Source organism: Zonotrichia leucophrys, chromosome 7, assembly GCF_028769735.1.
Source record: "Zonotrichia leucophrys gambelii isolate GWCS_2022_RI chromosome 7, RI_Zleu_2.0, whole genome shotgun sequence".
NCBI lineage: Eukaryota > Metazoa > Chordata > Aves > Passeriformes > Passerellidae > Zonotrichia > Zonotrichia leucophrys.
The window spans coordinates 30,156,453-30,182,037 of NC_088177.1; the positions used below are offsets into that span (position 1 = coordinate 30,156,453).

General features: G+C 58.0%; 3 protein-coding genes across 10 annotated transcripts; 1 reads left to right on the top strand and 2 right to left on the bottom strand.

Moving 5' to 3' along the window:
- Window positions 1–175: 175 nt before the first annotated feature.
- LOC135450107 (mitochondrial chaperone BCS1) lies at window positions 176–4,847 on the bottom strand. Of its 2 annotated transcripts, none has more exons than XM_064717906.1 (8): window positions 4,769–4,847; window positions 3,608–3,983; window positions 3,212–3,351; window positions 2,906–3,100; window positions 2,638–2,701; window positions 2,112–2,281; window positions 1,552–1,669; window positions 176–854 (listed from the first exon to the last, which is right to left on the bottom strand). In XM_064717906.1, the coding sequence occupies exons 2-8, from the start codon at window positions 3,925–3,927 to the stop codon at window positions 602–604; spliced, it is 1,260 nt and encodes a 419-aa protein (XP_064573976.1). In that variant the 5' UTR covers window positions 3,928–3,983; window positions 4,769–4,847; the 3' UTR covers window positions 176–601. The 2 variants fall into 2 exon arrangements, with proteins under 2 accessions (XP_064573976.1, XP_064573977.1); XM_064717907.1 differs by lacking the exon at window positions 4,769–4,847 and adding an exon at window positions 4,674–4,762.
- On the top strand, window positions 4,780–14,874 carry ZNF142 (zinc finger protein 142). Of its 2 annotated transcripts, none has more exons than XM_064717899.1 (9): window positions 4,780–5,013; window positions 5,399–5,726; window positions 6,279–6,902; window positions 7,134–7,397; window positions 7,856–8,668; window positions 8,898–9,075; window positions 9,708–12,921; window positions 13,810–13,915; window positions 14,262–14,874. In XM_064717899.1, the coding sequence occupies exons 2-9, from the start codon at window positions 5,444–5,446 to the stop codon at window positions 14,759–14,761; spliced, it is 5,982 nt and encodes a 1,993-aa protein (XP_064573969.1). In that variant the 5' UTR covers window positions 4,780–5,013; window positions 5,399–5,443; the 3' UTR covers window positions 14,762–14,874. The 2 variants fall into 2 exon arrangements, with proteins under 2 accessions (XP_064573969.1, XP_064573970.1); XM_064717900.1 differs by having other exon boundaries at window positions 7,137–7,397.
- A 140-nt stretch (window positions 14,875–15,014) lies between these two features.
- Window positions 15,015–25,512, bottom strand: PLCD4 (phospholipase C delta 4). 6 transcript variants are annotated; one of them, XM_064718649.1, is made up of 16 exons: window positions 25,334–25,512; window positions 22,237–22,289; window positions 21,729–21,887; window positions 21,022–21,252; window positions 20,672–20,799; window positions 19,925–20,156; window positions 19,330–19,531; window positions 18,919–19,063; window positions 18,380–18,532; window positions 17,878–18,018; window positions 17,365–17,518; window positions 16,695–16,811; window positions 16,260–16,438; window positions 15,989–16,124; window positions 15,760–15,909; window positions 15,015–15,632 (listed from the first exon to the last, which is right to left on the bottom strand). In XM_064718649.1, exons 1-16 carry the CDS (start codon window positions 25,507–25,509, stop codon window positions 15,526–15,528), a joined length of 2,463 nt encoding a protein of 820 aa, XP_064574719.1. In that variant the 5' UTR covers window positions 25,510–25,512; the 3' UTR covers window positions 15,015–15,525. The 6 variants fall into 6 exon arrangements, with proteins under 6 accessions (XP_064574719.1, XP_064574718.1, XP_064574721.1 ...); XM_064718648.1 differs by having other exon boundaries at window positions 17,365–17,521; XM_064718651.1 differs by lacking the exon at window positions 25,334–25,512 and adding an exon at window positions 24,874–24,979 and having other exon boundaries at window positions 17,365–17,521.
- Between the last annotated feature and the right edge of the window lie 73 nt (window positions 25,513–25,585).

A 25,585-nucleotide genomic window follows, 5' to 3' on the forward strand; every position in this document is an offset into this window, starting at 1 on the left:
TCAGCAGGACCAGTGGCACCAGCCTGGAGTCTGAGGGAGAATGAGTTGTCTCTTAAGAGCTGCTTTTTTTCAGAAACACTCTGGATTTGCAATACTGGCCTTTCCAGGCCCTGGTCAGGACTAGCAACTGGATAAAGGGACAACTAACAAGAAAATGAACCAGAGAGACAAGAGATGTGTTGTGCACTTCACAGAGGATATTCACAGACCAGTGAGACCACTGTCCTTTAAAAAAACCAGACACTTTTAGCAGTGTAGAAGAACCCCAATGTTCTGCCCAAAGGAAATGCCCTTCTGGGGCACCTCCAGGCTGACCCACAAGGAAGGGGATTCACACCAGGAGCCTTGGTAGCTTATAGCAATCCCAACATGAGGCACACACTGGTGAGCAGGGCTGCTGCAGTAGCACCCAAGTCTGGGGAGCAGCAAGAGCCAGATTCCCTCCCTTGCAGTGAGGCTGGCAGCTCTGACTCTCCCAAACCAAGGCATAGGAGAGGTAGAGGTGAACAGAGACCTGGCCTGTGCAGGTGGGTGGCTTCATGGCATGATCGTCAAATCTTTGTCCAGTCATCTCAGTGTCACAAGGGAAAGCTGCCCCTGATCACAGCAGGCTGGAGCTTATGTTTGAAATGGCTCCTTCAGGGTCTGTCTTGTAAAGCATGAAGTGGCCTTGCACCTGGGCAGCGCTGATCTGTTTGGAGACTGCCAGCGCCTGCTCCGCGAAGCGCTGGGCTGCAGCCGCGGGCTGCTCGGGGTAGAAGCGCTGGAACATGCGGGTGAGCTGCCAGCGGGAGCAATGGCCCACGTACTGCTTCACATCCACGCGGCCAGGACGCACCAGGGCTGGGTCCAGCCTGCCAAGAGACAAAGGGTGGTGCTGGAAAACCTGATCAAAGCATCTGTTTAGGGTGGGCCCTGGTGGAAGCCCCTATTGACAACAGCACAGCCCCTGTCCTTTCTGCAAAGTGCCATGCACTGTGAGATGGTGAAGGGGGCAAACAGGTTCATCCCTGGGGAAATTGAGGGGAGAAATCAACCCAAAAAGAAAGGAGAGAGCTGGGGAAGGACTGACTGCAAAGGATGAAAAGAAAGCAGCTTTTGAGCTGGGAAACAGTTCTCCCCATCTCTGTTCCATGAGCGACCTCTGAACAAACCCCTGGACCAGCTTGGTCTGTAGTGAATCAAGTCTGCCACAGCACAGCAGCTGTCCAGGCACCATGAGCCCAGGCTGTATCCCACCAACCCAGTGGGCTGCACATTAGGCCAGTGTTTCACTCACAGCGTGGACACAACCCCAAAACTTGCAGCTCCCCACAGGCAGGAAGGTGGTACCACTCCTGAAGGATACAACCATGTTCTAAACACCAAGTAGGCATCTGAGGCTCCAGCAAAAGGGAGCCTGATCAGCAAAGGATTTGCATCCCAAGGGAGGATGTGGGAAATCTGAACCCCCACTCTTCATGCTGGAGGATTCAATAAATAAAGCCCAGGAAAAGGGAGCAAGGTTTTCCTGTGCTACCCACCCCACTCCCTCCCGGGGGCAGCTCTGACCTGTCCACGTAGTTGGTGGTCATGAAGACAATCCTGGCTTCTGTGGAGGCCACACCATCCAGCGCATTGAGGAGACCGCTGAAGGTCAGGCGCCCCATGCCTTGGTACACAGCTGGGTCTGGGAACAGAGGTGTCTGACATTGTAGCTGTTGGCCACTAACCCTGCACAGCCTCAGGGCCACCTTCCTATCACCTGAGGCTTATGCCAAGCTCCCCACTCACTCCTTGCTTGGAGGCTGACCCTCTGGCTGGCTGGCAGCACATTCACCTCCCCTGCCCACAAACACCCATGGGAACACAAAGAAAAAGAGAAGGAAAGCCACCTTCTCCCTCATCCTGCAAGGAGCTGGGGAAGAGAAGGACCTTTGCCGGAGGATAAAGGATCCAAATTCCCTTTTACAGTCTAGCCAAAACTGGACAAGTTCCAGTTTGGGCCCTGAGAGGCTCCCCCACTCCTGGTTTCTGCTGGAGCAGTTGAGCAGCCTAGAGTCCAAACATTTTTCAGTACAGCCACAGAACCTCCCTCCTGCTGCTGGCCCAGGAACAGGGGCAGTGCTCACTCTCAGCAGCAAGATCCCGGCTGACGAAGGCAGCGTCCACATCCTCCAGCAGGATGATGCTCTGCTGTGGTGCTACACTCAGGAGGTGATTGAGCCGGTCATCAGAGAGGCTGTGGTCACTGAGGCTCAGCAGGCAGATACTGTACTCCAGTTCCCCAGCCAGGGCTGTGCTGGAAAGGACACAAACCACAAGGACAAATCACAGTGGGGAAGCCCACAGTCAAGGAAAAATCACATTTCTCCCCTTAGCAATAAGGGAGAGGGCAGAGGAGTCTCTTCCCAGCAAGGATCAGATCTAAGGAGCGGGCAGAAGACCCTGTTCAGCCCACCCATACCAAGCAGCACTGTGGAAAGCAAGGGCACAAAGGGCTTGTCACCCTCACCTGTCACAGTGCCAGCAATGCAAATGCTTACAATCGGCACCACGCATAAGGCACAGCCCACTCCAGTATTCCAAACCCAAACTCATCCACACCCTCTCATCCAAGACTGCTGTGGCTCAGAGCAGGGCGCTGACAATACTCACATGAAGCTGCTTTTCCCACATCCAGGAGGACCATACAGCAGGTAGCCTCTTCGATAGGGGATCCCTAAGAAAACAGTGTTCTTTTAGGGTAACCACCTGGATTGCTCTGTGCTCCCTCCCTCCAAGCTGTGGTGCTGTGCTGAGCACACAGAGAGGATACACCTGGGAAATATAAGCAGCAGGGAAAAATCTCTCCACAGCCAATTCCAGAGAGGACCATGAACATCCTGCCCCACCCCATACAGAGCACACCACACCAGAGCCTTGCCTCTTTCATGGTACCACTTGGAGTTGTTGATGAACTCCTTCACGTCCTGAACCAGCTTCTCTGACACACCTTCCTCCAGCACCACGGAGCTGAGGGGCCGGCGGCGGCGGGGGAAGCCGAACTGGCGCCACTCTGCTCCCATGGCCGTGTACATGATGGTCTTCCCCTCCTGCTGCTGCAGCGCCAGCTCCCGGGCTGCAGAGAGAGGCACAGGGGACAGCTGCCAGGGAACAGCATCTCCCATGCAGCCCTGGGCATCTCCAGGGAGCAGGCTGTTCCCAGCAGGACCGCAGTTCCCCTACAGACCTTCCTGAAGGATGTTGAAGAAGATCTCCCGGTCGGTGCCCAGTGCAGTGAAGGTGACGGACTCCCAGGGGGTCCCCGTGTTCAGGTCTAGCATCTGCGTCTCCCGGCTGCGCTCGATGCGAATCCACTTCCTGCGGTACCTGGGCAGGGAGACAAGTGTGTGCAGTGATCCAGCACCCTCAGCTGCGCCTCACCTGGCTCATGCACCAAGAACACTCATCTCATGTAAGGAAATCATTTCACACTGCTGAGTACAGGCTGCTCTTGTTACTCTTGATCCCCTGCCCTAACCCAGACCCAGAGAGGAAGGAGGACCCTCTCCACTGTCTCTACAGGCCCCCCAACTTGCAAAAGTGAGGCTCAATCCCCAAACTGCTTTCCCCTACCCTCCCTTACCAGATGAAATGATTCCCGAGGCTGGGGATAAAGTCGAACTTGGTGCTGACACGTCCGCTTTCATGCTGCAGGTATGATGTCTCAACACTGAGGTGCTGCGTGTGCTTGGCGTGGTGGGAGACCCAGTTCAGCAGCCATTGGTAGCTCTTATCCTTGCAGGGCACCTCCAAGGTGATCATATAGTGGCGCCTGAAAGCCACCAGCCCAAACTGGGCCCCCTTACGGGCTGCTGCCAGGAATGTGCCCACCCCGACAAGGCCAAACCCAGCCCCAAAATATGGGTTGTCCTTCAGTGCTAAGACAAAGTCAGAAAGGGGCATTGTGGGAGGTCAGGCAGCTCCTTTCCACAGCATTGTTTTTTTACTCCAGCAATAACCTGTGAGGAAAGACTGAATGGTAGCAAGAAATGCAACAGATCACCCACAGTTCCCTGCCCTTTATCCTGGCCAGGTCTCAAGGTGAAGGGATGCCTGGCGTGTTTGGATTTCCCATATCTGTGCTTATTACTAAGTGTTCCTGCTGGTTCTAGAAACCTTCTCCCTCTCTGCAGGCCACTGGGGGAGCCAAGCAGGAGGGGGCCAGGAGGCTCTTGAAGAAGCACAGGAGCATCTGTAGCTTCTTCAGTCAAGACAACAAGGCCAGAGTTTTACAGGGTTTTATTATTTGAACAGCCAGAAATCATGAGCACTGCAATTATTTAAGGTTTATCGTTTGAAAAAGCTGAAGCACATCCCCAGCTGAGCCAAGATCCGGGTCTCGGCTGCTGAGAACCGGCACACGACGGTGGTAGAGGGCACACCTCCATGTCTAGGTTACAGCCACATGCTGCGGGGGCCTGAAGCTTCTCCACCACCCTCCGCAGGCCTGTCATGTGCTGGGATCGAGGGGGAGCCTTCCCCGCCAGACACACAGACGCGCTCTGCTCTCTCAGGTACAGAATCCCACCTCCACTAGAATAAGGTGTGACCTTCCTCCTTACCCTCCTTAGCCGGGCACTTTGGGCAGGGTCCCGCAGCCTCCCCCTGCAAGAGCCCCACCCTCCCCTGCAAAGGACCCGGATCCACACCGGCCTTCCCCGCAGCAGAGGCCCGGCCGCGGCCACTCCGCGGAGGATTCCCCGCCGCGCTCGCCCCCGCTGCAGCCGGTGCCGCCATCGCTCACCTGCACCGCGCCGCTTCCGCTCCCGCCCGCGCCGCTTCCGGCCGCACCATACAGCGGGGCCGGCCGGGCCGGGCAGAGCGGCTGCGCGACAGGCACAAAGGGCGGCGCTCCGCCGGCCGGCACCACCACCAAGATGTGCCGGAGCAGGGGGGCCCGGGGCGGCGGGGACAGCCCGGGCTGAGGGCACTTCGGTGACAGCCCCGGATAAGGGGCCAGAGGCTGGGGGCACCCGCGGACAGCTCGCGGTGAGGACTGAGGGGCTGGGAGGGCCGGGAACAGCCCGGGGTGAAGGGCTGGGGGTGCCGGGGACAGCCCGGGGTGACAGACGAGGGGCTGGGGGGAGCCTGGCCCGGCGGGACTCGTGGGGCACCTGCGGGCTGCAGGCTGGGCATGGCGCTGAGGGTGGGCTCGGGGGCCGGCCCAGCTGGAGCCAGGGAGCAAGCCCTGTGTGTTGGGCTCGGGCAGAACGTACAGGTGTCCTTGCACTCTGTCTACCCTGTGACAGAGGGCTTGCCAGCAGCCTGCTTGGGGCACCCAACATTGAAATACCCTGCCTCGAGACTGGCTGCTCCCCAAAATCCTCTTGGGCCCTGGGATGTCCCTCATTTGAAGTGCTTTCTTCTGTTTCAGGTTGAGAGGTCATCCAGCCCAGCGCCAAGGCAGTGCCCGGCGGCAATGAGCGCAGCAGTGACTGTATCAGAGGCTGCCAGCAGGGCGATGGAGACCCTGTGCTCGGAGCTGCTCCTGCCCACACCGGGAGAGGTGGGAGCCGTGGGAAGCCCTGGTGTGGCCAGCGCCGGTCTGGCCGGGACACCCCCGCTGGCTGCCAGCCAGGAGTTGCTGCTGGCAGAGGCATCGATGCCTGGGGAAGGGGCTCACGCTGAAGGAAGCAATGTGGAAATATTCATCGAGGCAGTGGCTGGCAATGTGACACTGAGCAACACGGCCAGTGCCACAGGTATGGGGTGCAGGGAGTGCAGAATGGGCCCCACTGCTGTCAGCAGAGCTAGAGAGGTCTGGCCAGGATCCCTGTCCCAGGTGCCCTCAGATCTCTGACCCTGCATCATGAGTCTGGTGCCACCATTGGGCACAGACCTGGCACTAGCTGGTGTGTGGATGGGGAGAGTGGCTGTGGGAGCTGCATGCTGCATGAGGGGGTTGCTCCAGGCTGTCAGTAGGGACCAGGCAGATATCTCCACCTGAACTGCTAAACTGCTACCCCCCAGCATGCTTCCCACATGGGCCCAGTGTGGGCACTGGACATCCTAACAGGAATGGGGCCAAGCCAGCCTCTCATCTCTGCATGCTTCAAAGGTGCAAAAGGACAGAACTGGTTATTGTGGCCACCTGGGTGGTGGTATTTACCCTCTTATGGGAGATCTGGTTCCCAAAATGTAATTTGTGGCAAGAGGGATATGGTCTCCTTGTCCAGAGCTGGAACTGAACCGCCAGTCCCAAGCTCTGGGCCTGGAAAAAACTCCTTCTAACGCTCATCCCTTGCTCTCTGCAGAGGTTCTGGTCAAAGTGGTGGAGCTGTACTTCTGCGAGAGATGTGGCCAGAGCTTCTCAGAGGCCTCTCTGCTGTCCCAGCACCGGTGCCTGCTGCTACCCCCCCAAGAGCACCTGGAACTCCCAGGGGCGCTGTTGGCTTCTGCCAGTGAGAGCCAGAGTGATCCGAGGGGCACAGAGCTGCCCGGAGCCAGCACACAGGAGGGCTCTGCTCTCGAGTGCCTGCTGTGCCCCGTCTGCCAGGAGGCGTTTTTGCAGCCTGGCCAACTCAAGGAGCACTTCAAGACGCACCGTGCCCCGTCGGGAGCCCTGCCCTGTCCCGAGCGGGGCTGCCACTTCACCACAGAGGACCGCAAGGAACTGCGCGCTCACTTGCGCCACCTGCATGGGGCCTCCCCCGTGTCCTGCGCCTGCCGCGCCTGCCCGCTGCTCTTCCCCAGCCGCCAGGCCATGGAGCAGCACCACCGGACACACTTCCCCTTCCACTGCTCCCACTGCGACTTCATCACAGCCAATGCCAAGCTCTTCTGGCAGCACAGGAAGGGTCACGCCACAGAGTCCCCTTCTGAGATGCCCACAACAGGTGGCCCTCACAACCTTGACAAGTGCTGCATCCTGCCATCAGGTATGGCTGGGTGGGGGGCTGGGGCCTGTGGGTGCTGCAGAGGCTGGCTGTGTCTGTGCATCCCAGTTACAGCTGGAGGAGTGGAGGGCTGGGAACCTTGCATTTGTGCCTCCCTGCAGCACAGTTTGTGCCCTCCGTCTTAGCCAGGTGGTTTTTCTGCATGTGTGTGGGTGTGTGAGGGTGGCTTCCTCTTGCATGGAACATGATGATCTTCATCTTTCCCCACTGAAGCAGCATCAGATGGACAGGAGGAGCCAGGTGATTGCCACCCTGGCTGGAAAGCCAGCACAGCAGAAGCAAGGCCAGCAAAGCCTGCAGGTACTGGGGACAGCTCCTTGAAGGGACAGAAAGCATCAGCTGGAGAAGAGGACTCAGACAGCAGTGGGGATGAATCACCAGAGGAGGATGGTGAGAGCCTCTGTGAAGCCGAGGCCAAAGAGGATGGGAAGGCAGCTCCCAAAAAAGTTGAAGTGCCACAGGCACAGCACTTCAAAGGTAGGATGCAGGGCCTTGCCAGGAGCTGCTCAGGCTTTGTGAACAAGCACCACATCCTCAGGGCGGGCAGGGAAATGTGGCCTAGGTTGATGGGTGACCTCACATCTCCTGCATGTACTAGTGCACTTGTTCCCCCAACCTGTGCCCAAGCAAATATGTCTCTTCTTTTCTTGTTCATGCGTGCTGCCAGGTTTAGGCAAAGGTCTGCCTGGCTTTGGGAACCAGGGGCACATAAGCAGGCCTGATGTAGGCTTTGCTTTGCCACTGTGAGTTGGAAAGAGCTCACCTGAAGTGTGCTGGCAGCCTGGGGTGGGGACAGTCCTTCTGAGTAGGTGGTGGCTGCGTGACTGCACATGTGTATAAACCCTCATCCTGGCACAACTGGATCAGGGACAGAACATCTGCCTGTGCTCTCCATCTTTTCCCTATTAACTGCTCCCCCTCCTTTGTTCCCCCAGGGGATGTTGCAGAAGGCTCCGAGTACCTCTACAAAACCCACATGTGCCCCGAATGCAAGCGGTGCTTCAAAAAGCGGACCCACCTGGTAGAGCACCTCCACCTGCACTTCCCTGACCCCAGCCTGCAGTGCCCCAACTGCCACAAGTACTTCACCAGCAAAAGCAAGCTGAAAATCCACATGATGCGGGAGACAGGCGAGAAGGCTCATCGCTGCCCACTCTGCCACTACAGCTCAGTGGAGAAGAATGCTCTCAACCGCCACATGGCCAGCATGCACGAGGACATCTCCAACTTCTACTCCGATGTTTACTCCTGCCCCGTCTGTGAGGAGAAGTTTCGGCTCAGCCAGGCCCTCAAGGAGCACTTGAAGACTCACAAAGCTGAACCCAAGAGGCTGAGCTGCTTCCACGGGGACTGCAGCTACTGTGCAGAGGACCGTAAGGAGTTTGTCCGTCACCTCAAGGATGCTCATGGCATCAAGGCGGTGGAGTGCAAGTACCACGCCTGCTCGCTGCTCTTCGGCACGGCTGAGGCCATGGAGGCTCACCGGAAAACCCACTACGCCTTCCACTGCCAGCAGTGTGACTTCATCTGCTCCAACAAGCACGTCTTCCGCAAGCACAAGAAGCAGGGCCACCCGGGCAGTGAGCAGCTGCAGTGCAGTTTCTGCCCCTATGCCACTTTCAACCCTGTGGAGTTTCACGACCATGTGGGCAAGATGCACGCCAATGAGAAGATCCACAAGTGCACTGAGTGTGCCTTCGCCACAGCGCACAAGCGGGTGCTCATCCGGCACATGCTGTTGCACACTGGTGGGTGTCCCCTGTAGGGGTCCCAAAAGCTGAGCTGGGATGGGGAAGGTGTCTTGTCCTGCCTCTGGGTGGGCAGGGAGGGCTGGGTCAGGGTTCCTGGGTGAAACCACCAGCTTTGCCAGCTCAGGATCACTTGCCTGAAGTTGTTGCATGCTCCCTGCTGAGCGGTTTCCCTGCCATGTTGCTTTATCTGGCTGTGATGCTGAAGGCATTTATGTGTTGCATGTAGGAGAGAAACCTCACAAGTGTGAGCTCTGCGACTTCACGTGCCGGGATGTGAGCTACCTGTCCAAGCACATGCTGACCCACTCCAACGACAAGAACTTCATGTGCACTGAGTGTGGATACATCACCAAGTGGAAGCACTACCTGAACGTCCACATGCGCAAGCACACGGGAGATCTCCGGTAAGACCCCTGCTCTACTGGCCTGGCAGCATGGTCAGAGCTCCCCAAATCCTGCTCCAGGGGTCTGCTTCTGGCTACACTGTGTGCCAGACTTTCTCATGCCTGTCCTGCCCTTTCTGGTACATAAGAAATTTAGTTTTTGAACTTACAGCATGGTGGTGTGGAGGCAAAGCTGTTTTTGGTGTCTCTGTGCTGCCAAGGAGGTGTATTACCTCAGAGATGGAACTCTGAGCTTGGGTTCATTGCTCTGCTGATGTTTGTGGGTCAAGGCCTGTTCAGGACTGCCAAATTATCACCTCCTTTGGGTCTAGTCTGCCTCCAGGGATGCTGGAAGTGCTGTTGGCATGCACATGTGAGAGTGTGCATTTCTGATATGGTCACTGTATAGAATACTCAGGGAACCTATCTCCAGTCCCAGGCTGGCGGTGTAAAGCACCAGCTGTGCCAGGGACTGCAGCAGGGAGGAATTGCCTGTGGTCAGATCTGTCTGGATGGCAAAGGTCAGATCCAGCAAACCAAACAGTGCTCCTTCCCTGTTTGTCTGGGATGGGAAGGAGAGCTCAGCATACCTGATGAAGCTCAGCCTGCCCCAATTCCTCGTGCTGCCTGACGGATTGTGCTTGTCCCTGCAGGTACCAGTGTAACCAGTGCTCGTACCGCTGTCACCGTGCTGACCAGCTGAGCAGCCACAAGCTGCGGCACCAGGGCAAAAGCCTGATCTGCGAGGTGTGCGGCTTCGCCTGCAAGCGCAAGTACGAGCTGCAGAAGCACATGCAGGCCAAGCACTCGCAGAACTACCAGGTTCCTGTCTTCCAGTGCCAGTACTGCACCTACCAGACCAAGTACAAGCAGGCGCTGCTGAACCATGAGAACTGCAAGCACACCAAGCAGAAGGAGTTTCGCTGTGCCCTCTGTTCATACTGCACCTTCAGTAACACCAGCCTCTTCTTCCATAAGCGCAAGATTCATGGCTACGTTCCTGGTGACAAGGACTGGCTGGAAAATTATGCCAGCAAGGAGCTGGAGATCAGCTCATCTGAGGCACTCTTCGGCTGTGAGGTTGGTGCAGCCCTGCACATGGATGCCAGTTCCCCCCTCACTGGCAAGGAGCCGTGGATGAAGGAGAAGCCATCCCAGGTGGAGTCCCAGGCAGAAGAGGGCTACCAGCAAGTGTTCATGGTGCCCCTCCTTGAGCAGGATGCCGCTCCACCAGAGAGCAGCAGCGAGGCAGAGAGAGGCGAGGGGGAGCGGAGCTGTCCTATTGCTGGCAATGCCCTGGAAGATGACTGCATGCAGGGAAATGCTGCCACAGGCTCTACTGAGATCGCTGTTTCTGAAGATGTGGCAGAGAGCTGCACCTTGCACTTGGAGGCACTGAATGTCTCGTCTGACCCTCTCCTGGAGAACTTGACTGGAGAAGCCTGTGTGACCCAGCCAGAGAGCATGGAAATGCTGTCCTGCAAGGAGCCTCCTGCAGCCTATGAGATGCTGGGCTCCCAGGGTGGCCTTGGCTTGGAGGACAGTGGCAATACACTGGAAGAGATCCCAGACTTTGAGGAAGAGGTAGATGTACAGGAAGACAAGGTGGTGAAGGTCAGTGCAGCGGCAGGAGACAACCAGGGAAAAGACACCCTAAAGGAGGACATGGGCCACCTTGAGGGGTCATGCTCAGACCACAAGGTCATGGCAGACACTGAGGAGAGAGAGACCAGCCAAGCCAAGCTGCCAGAGGCCTGGCTTAGCATGCTGAAGACACCTGAACAGGGCCACCTGCCTGTCCCAGAGGATGCGCCCACCTCCGGTGACAATGCCAGGGGCGGCTCCGAGTCAGTGCTGAAGGCTCTGCGGAAGCAGGACAAAGAGCAGGCAGAGACACTGGTGCTGGAGGGCAGGGTGCAGATGCTGGTGGTGCAGTCGGAGAGCCAGGTCTTTAAGTGTGAGAAGTGCTCGTACATCACACGGAAGGAGAAATCCATGTCCCTGCACTCCAAAGCCAGCTGCCAGAGCCGCCGGGCCCCCCTCGTGTGCCGTGAGTGTGGCGCCAGCTTTAAGCAGCAGAGGGGACTCAACACCCACCTCCTAAAGAAGTGCCCAGTTCTCCTGAAGAATAACAAGGTCCTCAAACCAACCAGTCAGGAGGCACCTGGACTGTGCCAACCTGCTGACCAGCCTGGTGATAATGGTACAGAAGCAGCAGGGAGTGAGAAGGGAGGCTCAGAAGACTCTGGGCATGCTGAGAGCCCTTGGGAAGCTGAACTGCTATCTGATAAAACACAAGCAGCCGGCATTCCTTTGGCTGGGGCACAGACATCAGGCTGTCGTGCCTCTGAGAAATCCCTGCTGGGTGACAGCACAGAGGTGGCAGAAGAGCCTCCCCAGCAAGGGGATGAGACTGAGCCAGGTGGAGCCACTGGTGCCTCCCAGTCTGGGAAACCCTCAGAGAAATACAGACTGGAGGGAGGGAAGCTGCACTGCAATGCCTGCTCCTTTGTGTGCTCCCGTGTCACCACCATCACCTCCCATGTGGAGGATGGCTGCCGGAACCTGGAGCAGTTCTGGTGCTCCCAGTGCCCTGAAACCTTCCGCTCCCGGCGGGCCCTCAAGAGCCATTGTGCTGCAAAGCACATCATGCATCCCGAGGACGAACCCCAAAGGACTGAACTCCCTGAGGGGGATGCACTCAGTGTTGAGAAAGACCAGACCAGTGAGCTCCCACTGGATGCAGCCCCACCAAAAGCCACCCTGCCCAAGAGGAGGCGTTTCTCCTGCCCCACCTGCCCCTTCACCTGCCACCAGGAAAGGGCCATGAAGACACACAAGAAGAGGGGCTGCGTGACCCTGGGTGAGTTTCGCTGCTCCTCCTGCCCCTTCACCTCCAAGGTGGCCAAAGCCCTGCGGCTGCACCGCAGGCTGCACCGCAAGCATTACAGCAAGCGACCGCAGCTGCAGTGCCGCCAGTGCGAGTTCACCTGCAAGCAGGCCCGGTGCCTGCGGCAGCACGTCCGCATCAAGCACGAGGGCGTGAAGCCGCACAAGTGCCGCTACTGCGAGTTCAGCACCACGCGCCGCTACCGCCTGGAGGCCCACCAGTCCCTGCACACCGGCGTGGGGCGCATCGCCTGCGGCATCTGCAGCCAGACCTTCGGCACCAACTCCAAGCTGCGCATCCACCGCCTGCGCGTGCACGAGAAGACGCCCACCCATTTCTGCCCACTCTGCGACTACAGCAGCTACCTGCAGAATGACATCACCCGCCATGTCAACAGCTGCCACCACGGCGAGCTCAACTTCGGCTGCTCCCGCTGTGAGGCTCGCTTCAGTTCTGAGACGGCCCTCAAGCAGCACGTCCTGCGCCGGCACGAGGAGAAAGTTTCCTACAGCTGCCCACGCTGTGACTTCGTGTGTCACAGTGAGGCCACGCTCAAGTGCCACGTGCAGAAGCAGCACCCCCACCTGGAGTGCGGCACCTGCAAGGAGACCTTCGCCACCCGGGAGGCACTGGAGGAGCACAAGACGCAGCATTTCAGCCACCGCTGTGAGCTGTGCAGCTTTGCAGCCAAGGAGCGGCAGCAGCTGGTGCGGCATTACATGGAGAGCCACGAGCCAGCTGCCCCCCAGGACAAACCCCTGCACTGCCCCTTCTGTGACTTTGCCTGCCGGCACCAGCTTGTGTTTGACCAGCACATGAAGGGCCATGGGGGCACCCGCGTGTACAAGTGCTCAGACTGTGAGTACACCACCAAGAACAGACAAAAGATCACGTGGCACATCCGCATCCACACTGGTGAGAAGCCCTACAAGTGCCACCTCTGTAAATATGCCTGTGCTGACCCGTCACGTCTCAAGGTAAGAGCTCTGCTTGGGAATGAATCCTACTCCATTTGCATTGCTTGCGGGACATCCAGCCACAGGGATTTGGGGAAGAAGTTCCTAAGGGGAGGTTTCATCCTCAGTGTTCAGTGGCTCATGCTGAACAGAAATAGGAGTCAAGCAGATAAAAGTCATTGTCAGTACAATACATTTCTTCTCTGCTGTTGGAGTGTAAGGGCAAGGGAGACTTTTAACAAAGCAAGAAGGTGGCAGCAGTCTAAGTTCACTTCTTTTCTTGCTGACATCTCTGGGTGCAGCCTTGCACCATTGAAAGCCAAGTTTGGCTGCTGGCTGGCTTCAGCATACTCTGTGGTGCCAGTTAGACAGGGTGCAGGGAAACCTCCAGCTTTCTTGGAAGCAGAGTGTGCCCTTGCCCTCATTGCTGTAGGTGATTAGCATCCTGATGCATGGTAAAGGGCCTTTTCTAGAACAGGAAATGCGTGGGTGATGGAGGCGTAGGGTAATGGAGGGAGAAGTAGTCTGGTTTTGCTAAAAGAAGTATTGACTTTTTTAATGGCCAGGCTGAGCTGGAGTCTCCTGGGGCCACCTGGGACAGGCTGTGCAATGTGCTCAGCTCTGTTGGGCTGGGTTTTTAATTTGACTCTGCCTCACATATCAAACTGGGGAACAAAGCCTGTGCCATCCATGGGCTGGGACAGAGCAGCTCAGCAGTACAGGAATCTCATCCTGACTCTGGTGTAGATCCCCCTTGCCCATAGCCTGCCAAGCAAGCACACAGTCCTCCTTGCCCCATGCAGCTGGAGATGTCAGAACTGTCTTTGAGCCTCTCACTGCCACCCCAAAGCCCTGCACATCCCCAGGGCCAGGGCCATGGTCTCATCCTGACCCTATCCTCCTGCCCAGTATCACATGCGGATCCACAAGGAGGAGAGGAAATACCTCTGCCCTGACTGCGGCTACAAATGCAAGTGGGTGAACCAGCTCAAGTACCACATGACAAAGCACACGGGTGAGTGCAGCCCACTGAGGACAAGCTGTTGAGCACTGGGGAGGGTGTTGGGGCTGCTCCATGCTTCTTTGCTGCCAGTGGCCCAGCTAGAGACAGAGGAGGACATTTAGGGGGCAGCACATTATCCTGTGTTAGTGGGGTGGGGGCAGTGCTCTCAGGTGGGGGGGAAGTGTGGGTGGCACTATTTGGTGCCTTGGAAATGGGGATCTTGGTGTGCCTGCTAAAATGGGATGTAGGGGGGAGTCCCTGGGGACTGATGCTTTGTTACAGGGATGGTGAGACCCATGCACTGGAGAGCACGGTGCCCCCATCCCGCTGCCATCCCCTTCCTTCCCTGTTGCCCCAGGCCTGAAGCCATACCGGTGCGATGAGTGCGAGTACTGCACCAACCGCGCAGACGCCCTGCGGGTGCACAAGGAGACGCGGCACCAGGAGGCCCGTTCCTTCATCTGCGAGCAGTGTGGCAAGGCCTTCAAGACTCGCTTTCTCCTCAAGACCCACCTGAAGAAGCACAGCGAGGAGAAGCCCTACGTGTGCAACGCCTGCGGGCGCGCTTTCCGCTGGGCAGCTGGCCTGCGCCACCACTACCTGACCCACACCAACGAGCACCCCTTCTTCTGCCGCTACTGCCCCTACAAGGCCAAGCAGAAGTTCCAGGTCATCAAACACATCCAGCGGCATCACCCTGAGCACAGGGCTGTTGACCCTAGCCAGGGGGTGGGAAAGGACCCCAGCACACACACCGTCCACCTCCACAGCGTGCAGAGGGAGAGCCAGGCCAAGGGGCCCCCCAGGATGGAGCAAGGAGGAGAGTGCCCTGCAGAGAACGATGGCACAGCACAGTGAGGCTGAATCCCAGCTGCTCTAAGGTGCTGGTGGCACAGGCCTGCTGCAGGGATGTATGTGTGTGTATATACAGGCATATATGTATATGGGTTGTAAAATACACAACTGTATAAAAGGAATTGCTCAGTTTCTGTTTCTTTGTGCTGCTTGGAACCCCTGTGTGAACAGTGGGCCATGTGCCCACAGGGAAGGAGCACAAACCCAAGCTCAGCTCCCCATCTCTCCCCAGCATCACTGCACCCAGACCTGAACCTGTTTGTCACTGAACAATTTATTAAGTTGCTTACAGAGAAAGGATGGGATAAGGGTTAATTTGGGGCTGTAGGGGCCAACGGGCTCTGCAGGGTTAGGGGGCAGTGAGGACCAACTCCGTTCCCAGCTGTGCCCAGCTCTGGGGTTTGCTCAGCTCCAGCCTTGCTCCCCTGACTGGGAGGGGACCAGCCCCTGCATCAGAGCTGGGCCACACACCATCTCTCCTCCTCCCCACAGTCAAGCTCTGACCGTGGGCCAGGGCAGGGTGCCTGTGGAGGGTGCAGGGAGCTGCACTGGCATAGACCCCACAGTCGTGCATCCTGAACCTGGAAAGGGGAGGTCAGTGCTTTTTCTCAGCCCTCGGAGGCTACTGCAAAGGGAATCACAGCAGCAACAATGACACAGGGATGGCAGAGACAGGTCAACAAGAGGGCAAGTTGGTTGGCTCTGTGGCCCCAGCTGCTTGGAGCTGGCTCTATGGCTTCCATCTGGGTGCTGCTTATCCCATGAGCTCAGTCCTGCTCAGGGCCAGGTGGCTCAGTGATGCGGATGTGGACAAAGAGCGAAGAGGGTGGGATGCTGGTGCCATCCTTTGAGAGGAGATGGATGTGCCGATATCCTGCAGGAAGGACAGCAAGGATCTGGCTAACTGGAATCCCACCCTCCTCTCTAGTACCCCACTGAGCCCCAGACATGCTTGCAGGGCTGTTCTGGGCGCCCGAAACCACTGAGGAGGAGCCACTCACCAGGTTTGATGTTGGCAAATGCTAGGGTGAACTGACCCACAAAATCATTCCTGGAAGTCTTGTCATAATCCTCCACCACAAAGCGAATGAGGGCCAGCTCAGGCACGTGGAGCTGAAACTGCAGTGTCTCATCCCAGCGGGGGTTAAAGCCTGGGAAGAGAGAGAGGTGCTGAGAGAGGGAAGGACAGCAGGGGCACAGCAGGGGCCGTGGTGCTGCTGGGGGTCTCACCATTGTTCTCAATGTACTTGGTCTCCTGGTGCGCCTGGTCCGCGGGGACCCCGTAGATCTCCACACGCACCAGTGGGTCAATGATGGCTCCCTCCTTGCTGTTGGCCACTTTGGGCAGCTGCTGCCCACTGATTACCTGCAGGGCCAAAGCTGTCTTTCGTGAGGCTCCTGGGCTCCAGCACACTGCCCAACAGTGTCCCCATCTGTCTGGGACCAACTGAGCCCCAGAACATTGTCACAGCTTCCCCAGGGTCCCTCCACACCTCTGTACCTGGATTGTCAGGGTGATGGGGCCGGGGCCTTCCCGGCTGCTGGGGTCACTGGGGTTGAAGAGAGTCTCCTTGTCCCTCATGAAGGGTGGTTTGAGCACATAGCCACAGGAGCCATTCTGGCTGAAGAGCCCGTCACACAGGTCCATCTCCATGCCAGCTGTCTGGAAGTTCAAGGCCACTGGAGGGAGGTGGCAGGGAAAAGGGTTCAGAACAGCTTGGAGATACCACACTCTGCTTTGAGCTGAAAACCAGCCTGTCCCCACAGCCAGAGAGATGTGGAGTTGCATAGGGGAATAAGGTGATAATGCTTTAACACCCCCAGAGCAGTGCAAGAGCTGGCAACCCAACCTGGCTCCAGATGGGGTTGTAGCTGGCACTAGCACAGGACCCAGGGCATCTCCCCAGCCCACAGCCCTGCTCCACCCCGGCCGTACCGATCTGGCACCCCACATTCCACATCTCCTGGGGGCTGTAGTTGGAGGAGTCAGCCCTCATCCCACTGGGGTAGATGCGTGTCAGCTGCCAGGCATTGTGGCGAACAAACTCATTTCCTAGGGATAGAGCAGGAGGCCCACTTGTGGGGTTGTTCTCTGGCCTGTACAGTCACCCACATGTACTGTCTGTCCATCTATCTATCTATCTATCTATCTATCTATCTATCTATCTATCTATCTATCTATCTATCTATCTATCTATCTATCTTTCTTTCTGTCTGTCTATCTATCTATCTATCTATCTATCTATCTATCTATCTATCTATCTATCTTTCTTTCTGTCTGTCTATCTATCTATCTATCTATCTATCTATCTATCTATCTATCTATCTATCTATCTATCTACCTATCTATATGTCTATCCACCCACCCACCGATTCTCATCCCTCTCCCCGCTCAGGAATCCAGGTGTCCTGCCTTGTTTTCTAAGCCAATAACCTCATCACCTACCAGAGCCAAACCCCACAGTATAGCCCCACTGGACCCTGTTTCTCCCAGACAGGGAGGGAACCCCAGTTTCAGGAGGCTTTTGCACTACCCCATGAGGAAGCCATCAGCTCCCTCTACTCTGTCCCAGTCGCCTGGTGCCACTGCAGCCCCCCGATCTCACCTTCATCCCGGATGAGCTTCCTGGCCTTGGCTTCAGAGAGGGAGGAGATCTCCGAGGGCCGGGAATGGCTGCGGGCCTCCTGGAAGCCCCGGAAGGGCACACTCTTGCAGTAGATGACACAGTCAGACAATGCTTGTGCCAAGGTCTCCTTGTCCTTCTGCAAGGCAGAGCCAGGTTGGGTCCCTCCTGATGGGCACACCATCCACCAGCACTCACCCAGGGCAGGGGCCGTAGAGCCAGGGCAGGTAAGAGAAGCCAGGAGTGTGCTGATGGGTGGCAGCATCCCCACTATGAGCAGTCTTCTTGCCAGAAATAGAGCAAGCAGGGGACCTCCAATATGTTGCCACCACAACAAAAAGAGGGCTGGCATGGCCAGGGGCAGAAAAGGCTGTCCTCCCTGCCTGGTGATGTCCCTGCAGTCTCTGTCTCCTCCATGCAGTAAGATGTCACCATAGCTCATAGCTGTGTCCAGGGACTCAGCTGTCCCAGTGGTCCCCAGCCTGGGCCACTTACCTTTGCCCTCCGCCTCTCCTCCTCTGCCTCTGCCCCATTGTCATCGTCAGACGCATCGGGAGCCTCATCCCCTGGCCCGTCCAGGGTGTCCTCCAGCCGCCCAATCTTCTTGCCCTTCAGCAAGATCTTGTGCTTCAGCTCCTGTGGGGTTGGGGATAGAGAAGCACCTTGAGCTACCCAGTGCCTCCATGGGCCTTGTGGCCTGGATCCTGCACTGCTGGAGGTCAACATGACCAGTCCCTTCAGCACTCAGAAGGGAATGGGGTAGGAGAGTTTTGCCCCGCTGTCTCATTCTGCAGGATTTGGGGAGACAACCCTGGGGACAACCTTGGCACTTCTGTGACCATGAGGACACAGTACCCTCCCCCAGTGTCCTCGAATGCTCCAGTGGAGCAGGACAATGCTGGAACAGGTTGGCCTATTCTCTGAGCAGTAGATCCACCTCCTGGCTGCACTCTCGGGCAGAACAGAGGTGCCCTGCACAGCTGTGCTTTGTCCATACCTCTGGGGATGGGAGCTGGGAGGGGACATGCCCATCGATGGTAGTGGTGAGGAGCTGTTCCCCCAGGATGTCCTTGAGCTGCTGGACCAGGACCTCCTGTTGCTCCATGCTGCAGTGGTTCTCTAGGGACAGGATCACTGGGTAGTCCGAGGTCTGAGGAGCAACATGCACACCTGGAAATCAGCCTTGGTGGGGCTGGTGAGCTCTCACAAGGGCTTCATCCAGGCATGATCAGTGCCCCTTGTGTTTGTGTCTCCTCTGAGACCTTCGGACTCTTCCAATCCCTCAGTATCCCCCACATCCCACCTCACCCCTGCACCCCCAACAGGAGCCCCCAACCCCTGGCACTGCACAGTGCAGGCTGTAGGTCAGACCCCCCAGTGCTATCCCCCAGAAAGGGTCACAGCCACCACCCTCCTCCCCGCAGTGTGAGCAGTCCTGCTGCATCAGCAGGTGTGTGAGCCTCAGCACCACTGCCCCACCACTGCCATGTACCCTCACCCACCCAGGACCCCCAGCAGCTGGGGCAGGTGCCTTACCTTGAAGGCATACTTCCCCAGGGTGCTCACCACCTCCCGGAAGGGGATCTTGGAGGTGAAGGTGTGGCCGTGGTACACCATGGGCTCCCCGTTTGGCCCGTCCCAGCAATCCACCTCCAGGCACCGGCAGCCTCGTTTCAGAGCCCTGTGGGTGGGTTGTCACCTCTGGAACCCTGCACTGATCCAGGGCACCCGCTCCCTGCCCTCCCCTCTGCCCGTGGGTGTCACCCCTGAGGGACCGGGGACACCCACCAAGGGTGGGGATGCTGCTGCATGCAGGTCACGGCCAGAGGAGTGCTGGACTGCAGAGGAGCAAAGGAGCTTCTGGGGTTTACCCTATGGAGGTGCTCAGGACATGACACTGGGGTGGGAGGGTGTTGGAAGGGAGCTGGAAAGGAGCAGTCCCTTTACCTGATGTAGCCCTCGATGCTGCTGTGGCCCCGGAGCTGATCCTCTATCAGGTAGGTGTTGTGGGAGGAGGAGATGAAGTAGTGGCAGAGTGGCTGGCTCATGTCCTGCCACAGCCCCCGGTGCTGGGGGTTGAAGATGGAGCCCTCCAGGGAGCAGAGGTACATGAGGAACCCATCAGCACTCAGCACATGGCGGGCCCGGGCTGCAGGCACGGGAGGAGAGAGGTTCAGCAACACCAGGGGTATGGAAGAGACAGAATGGGGGCAAACAGGGCTGCTGGAGGCTCCCAGAATCCCTAAACTGATGGCCACAGCTGCTGCCAGAGTCTGGGGCACAGAAAGGCACAGCAGAGCCTTTGGAAAGGTGGGCAGTGGATCCCAAAGCTGGGGCTTGCACACCATGGGTGGTCAACCTTCTACACCAAAATGGTCAAGGAACAGACCAAATAAAGGGCAACTGCACCCAAATCACACCTTGGTGAGTCTTCCATTCACACCAGGATGGGGCTGGGAATGCTTCTGCCACGGGTCTGTGAGTCTGTGACCCCTCCTTGCCCCCAAAGCAGAGCACAGCTGATGTCTGAGCCAGCTCTCACCTGTCTCCGATGGCTCATACTTGTCAATGAGCTCCATGGCCAGCTCCTCTGTGCCCTCATCCTCCAGCTGCTCCTCCCGCAGGAAATCTGTCAGCTCCAGCAGTGTCAGCTTCTTTCCATCCTCAGAGTACTCCTGGAAGAGGCTCTGCACCTCCTCACGCTGCGTGAGAGCCTTGTAGAAGAGCACAAATTCCTCCCCTTCCAGCGTTCCTGACTCTGACTTGTCAGCATCCTGTTTGCAAGGGAGCTCCCTCAGCATCCAGATGGGACACAGCAGGGTGTCCTGGCCACCAAAGTGGCTGTGGGAGGATTCTCCCACCCCAAAGAGAGGGCACAGAGATCCCACACCAGTGCCAGTGGCAGGCATTGATCAATGGGGAATGGATGAATGGGCAGATGGAGGCTAGTAGGGTGGACTGATGGACGGATGGGAGGGAGGGATAAGAAAGCAGAGGGCTGGTTAGCTCGGCAGACAGATAAGCAGCTGGATGGACAAATGAATGGGAGGAAGGAAGAGCGTGTTAGTTTAACAAATAAATGAGCAAATGGGTGTTTGTTTGGGTAAACAGGTAGTTGGCTGAATGAACAAACGGATGGATGGATGGATGGATGGATGGATGGATGGATGGATGGATGGATGGATGGATGGAAAGTGACCAGATCCCTTTGCAAGGAGGTGTTGTACAGCTTGTTCCAGCCCCTCCAGTCCCTCTCCAATCCCCCCAGGCTCTCAGGTGCAGTGTTTACCTGGAAGAGCCTCAGGGCATGATCCTCGTTCATGTCCACATTCATCATCTTCAGGAGACGCTGCACCTCCTTGAAGTTCATGCGCCCATCCTTATTCTTGTCAGCTTTCTGGAACCAGTCACGAATCCATGTGCGGGAAACCAGGGCAAATGTTAAGGGAAAGGACCTTGGCTATGAGAAAAGGGGCTGGGTAGTATCAGAGAGCATCTTCTCCTTTTCCTGTGCCCTGCACTGGTGCAGATGGTGAGACCCACAACAGCTACACACATGCTGAGGTAAGGCAGAAGACACAGGGCCTGGGGGATGATCAGCAATGGGTGTGGGGGCAGAGTGGTGCTCTCAGGAAGGATATTGGTCTATTTTCTCCCTTTGGTCCATTGTGGTGGCCACCTCAATGAGCTGACGCAGGCCCTGTATCCAGCACTGTGCCTCCTCTGCCGAGCCAGCCACGAGGTCCAGGTTGCCGCGACGGCCGTAGAAGACGATGGTGAAGCAGCGCTCGGGGGGGAACTCCTCAGCCACGCTCTGCAGCACCTCCGACTGGTGCCCTTCCCGCACCGTCTCCACATCGCTGATGGAGACTGGGGCAGAGGGAGGGCAGGCCTGTCTGCAGGAGACAAGGACCACAGGGCAAGGGGCACCACCCACAGACATTTTCCAGTCATTCCTTCTTCCACTCACTCCATCCATCCATCCATCCATCCGTCCGTCCGTCCATCCGTCCGTCCGTCCACCTCCTGAGCTAGTTATCTATCCATTAACCGCTGAACTATCAAGTCAGCCAGTTATCCATCTGCCCCTCCGTCTGCTTACTCCTGTGCTGGCAATCCAGAAGTTCTATTTGTATCAGCTGTGATTTCTACTCCGCCCTTTTGACCCATAGGTCCTGCTGGGGGCAGGATGTTTCATGGAGAGGTGTGGGTGAGATCACACAAGCATGCAGAGCCTTTCTTCAATCCCCCAGCACCTTTAGCAAGCATGGCCCAAGAATCTCCAAACCTTCACATGCCCTGTTTACTCTGAAACCTACTGATAACAAACAACAGCTGGTACTCACAGGCAGACTCAGTTTTGCCTGTCCTCTTGGACTGGTACCAGATGGTCATGCAGTCTTCCTGCAGCTTGAAGTAACGCTGCTTCTTCCAGCTCTTGGACTTGACTTTGCGCATCAGGGTCCCCTGCTGCATCTGCTCCAGCGTGTCTGTGAGCTGGATGCCTGGGGGCAGCATGGGCTGCATCACTGAGGGTGGGGGTATCCAGGCACTGCAACCTGGTACTTTGCTTCCTCTCACCTCTGGGGTCACACATAGTCCCTCAACCCATGAGGGAGGAGGGATGAACCAGAAACAAACTCCCTTCGCCACAGGAGGTGCACAGGGTAATTCCCCGTCAACCCTTCCCATCCACCCTTGATGCTTCCAAGCCCAAATCCCAATGGCCACAGTGGGGTAGGGATGCTTCTGAGTGCAGCACGGTGAGCTCTACCCAGAAGCCAGATTTGCCTCGGCGTAAATCCAGATGGCCCAATGCCCTGCCCTGCACCCATCCTCCGCTGGGGCACTCACGGGCATTGCACAGCAGCGATGACATGGCTCTGCCTTCTCCACGCCGGCAGCTGCTGGGGAGGGAAGAGAGAAGGTGGATGAGGGAAGTAAGGTCAGACCCTCGTGCTGTGCTGAGGTCCCGCCGAGTGGGCTCCAGCCATACCCACGTGTGTGCGAGGTGTGTGCGCCCCTGCCCGCGTCTGAGCGCACCTGTGTCTGTCTCCTGCTGGGTCATTGCATTCCTTAAGTGTCGAGTTCACACCGCCACACTCATGAAATATTAATCTGTGTTACCGGGAAGCCGGAGCTCAAAAGGTGTTGGTGGAAAACAGAAAAACTTGCCAGCACTGACACCCCACAGCCCAGCGGGTACTGGAGCCCTGCTGCTCCCAGGCTGCTGCTCCCAGGTAAGAAGCTGAAACCAGGAAAATCTGCTCTGGCAGTGCCCAAGGACACCCCCACCACCTAGGAAACAACCCCAATCAGTAAATTTGAAAGTAAAGGAAAAGCACAGCTGTGATAGCAAGGAAGAGAACACAGATCAATGACCCTCAGCTCCTACAGCTTATTCTGCCCAGGGAATACCAGCACCCCAGGCAGTGACTGCACCGGCAGCTGTACAGGAGCACATGGCAGTGAGTATGTCTATAAATACTACTGGACAATGAGACTTTGATTAGGCTGTTGAGACTTTAATTATGCTGACAAATCACTGGAAATGCCTGTCACCCAGGTGCTGGAGCTGGGCCCTGGAGGAGCGGATGCCGCAGCTGGTGGGCTGGGGTTTGGGTGCAGTAGGAGACCCGGGGTCCCTGGGAGCAAAGGGCTCTGTGCCAGGGTGCAGGGGTGGCAGCTGTGCCCTGGGTCCCTGACTCAGCACAGGCACAGGTCACACAGGGCTGGGAATAGCCGGTGCTGTCAGCATGCAGGCAGCCGCCAAGCCCAGCTGCCAGACCCCTGTGGGCTCTCAGGCCAGACAGCAGCCACCCCCTGCTCCGTGTGGCTCAGCAGGGCAGAACAGCACTGCCCAGGCTGTGGCTCTGCTCTTGTGAGACACCCTAGTCATGGCTATTTGACTGTCCCCAGGGCACACAGGGATTGTCTCTCCACCCTTGGAGACCTCACATGTTGCTGGAGACATGGAGTAGCTGGGGTGCCATCCCAAATGCCTTCCAGTAGTGCCCAGGGCTGGGGCTGTGCTTTCCCAACACTAGTCCTTCTTGCAAGGCTCAGACTGCAAGGACTTGCTGCAGTGCCTGTATCCCCCCACATCCAACCCACAGAGCACTGACCCAGTGGCCCAGGACTTGGAGTGCCTGCACCCAAAAATGGGGGGCAGCCCTGTGTTCCTCTTGTGCCCTTCAGAATCAGTGCTCTGATGCTGGCTAGAGCTCCAGGAGTGCCCCACATCCACCCTCCACAGTGTGCTCTCAGCCCCTGCACCCCATGGCCCTCAGGGAACCAGGGGCAACAACCCCAGTCCCCCATCTGCCAGCACTCTCCTGCTTTCCAGCAGCACCCAGCCTGGCACAGCCACTTCACAGGGCCCCAGCTCCAGGTGCTCACCAGCTCTGCAGCCCCTGTGCCACAGCAGATGAGGGAGATGGGCATGTCTCAGGGAAGCTGGGGCAGCACCAGAACTGGAGACGCACGGAGACATGCTGGACTGGGACAAAGATGGGCTCAGTGCCACAGACAGTTCTGTCCTCTTGGCACCCTGCCATGCATGTGTACAAGGTGGCAGCATGCAAAGGGGCAGCTTGTAGCCCTTGGGCCCATTAACTACACTGAGAGTTTGGAGCTAAATTTCTCCTCCAGTGCCAGCCCTTCCAGGCTCCCAGCACAGCCCAAGCATTGCCAGTCCCAACCACGGAGCAGTGCCTTCCCCATAAGGCAGCAAAGATGGGATGCCCCCTTCCAACCCAAGGAAGCACAAGGAAGAGCATGTAAATGCAAGGACACATCTGCTCTGCTCTCTCCTATTGTGTGAGGGATGCCGTGAGCCCCTCACAGCCTGGCTCCATGCAGGCCCCCTTGCCCCAGTCTGAATTACATTGTTGAGCCAAGCGGGAGGAGAGCCAGGGTATGGAGAAACCCAACCCGAGAGTTTCCCGCAGGGCAGCTGCCTGCTGCCAGAACAGCCCCAGCTACCCCAGCACGCTCTGAGCCACCGCAGCGTCTCTCCTGGTGGTGACAGGCCCCAGCAGAGCTGGAGGGACAGTGAGCGTGAGCGGTCCCCAACCGCCCCAGTGCAGCGCAGCCGGGCAGAATAAAATGCCACCGTACGGGTGAGCGTGCCAGAACAGGGAAGGATGACCCCTCACTCCCCTTCCGGCACCCCCGCACCTCGCTGTCCCGGTGCGCTTATAAACTGCCCTTGTCCGAGAGCTTTGCTCAGCAGCCAGCTGACGGGGGCAGAAGGGGAACAGACAAGGGGCTGCGGGATGGGGCGGCAAATCCCAAGGAATTTGGAGCTCAGGGGACGAATCACACCTTATGGCAAAGGAGACAAAATCGCCGGCACTTCTGTCCCGCGCCGCCCCGACCGTGCAGCCGCTCCGGGGCACCGCAGCCCGAGAGAGGGGCTCCCAGAACCTGGAGGTCGCAGTCCCGCACCCGCCGTCGCCCCCTCCCCTCCGCAGGACGCCCGCTCCGTACCCGCTTTCCGTTGCCGCTCCGTTGCCGTTCTCCGTTGCCGCTTTCCGTTACCGCTCCGCTCCGCCGGCGCTCCGCCGCCGCAGCCGCACGGAGCCGGGGCTGCCCGCCCCTCGGCAGCGCCCGGGCAGCGAGCCCTCCCCCGGCCCCGGCCCCGGTCCCCCGCCCCCGCGGGGCGCCCCCGGCCCCGCACGCCCCGCTGCCGCTGCCTCTCAAGGTCGTTTCGGATTAAGGTCACGCCACTCCCGAGGCGGAGCCGGGGGGGCAGGTAAAGGCGGCGGCGGAGGGGCCGGCAGGGTTGGGAGCACCCTGCGGAGCCCCTCGTTTCGGGTCGAGCCCCCACTCTTATCCTCCGGTTGAGCCTGTCTGTCCCCAGACCCGCTTGCACACATGGGGATCCAAGCTGGGGGCAAAGGGTGAGGGCCAGGGACCGAACTTTGGGGGGGGCGATGCTCTCACAGACCTGGACGCCGGAGAGTGCGGCAGCGCTCGCAAAGACGCTTCTCTCCCTGGCAAGCTCGCTGCCTTCCTGCGAAGCAAAACAGGGCAGCATCCCCTGCACACTACCTGTCCCAGAGATGCAGCGCCACAGGGACAAAGCCAGCTCGCACTGGGAAAAGGCCGCTCTTCCACGCTCATACCCCCAAGGCGGTACATCATGCCCTTCCTCCCATCTGCAATAAATTCCCACCACGCCGCTTGCCACCAGTCCCCC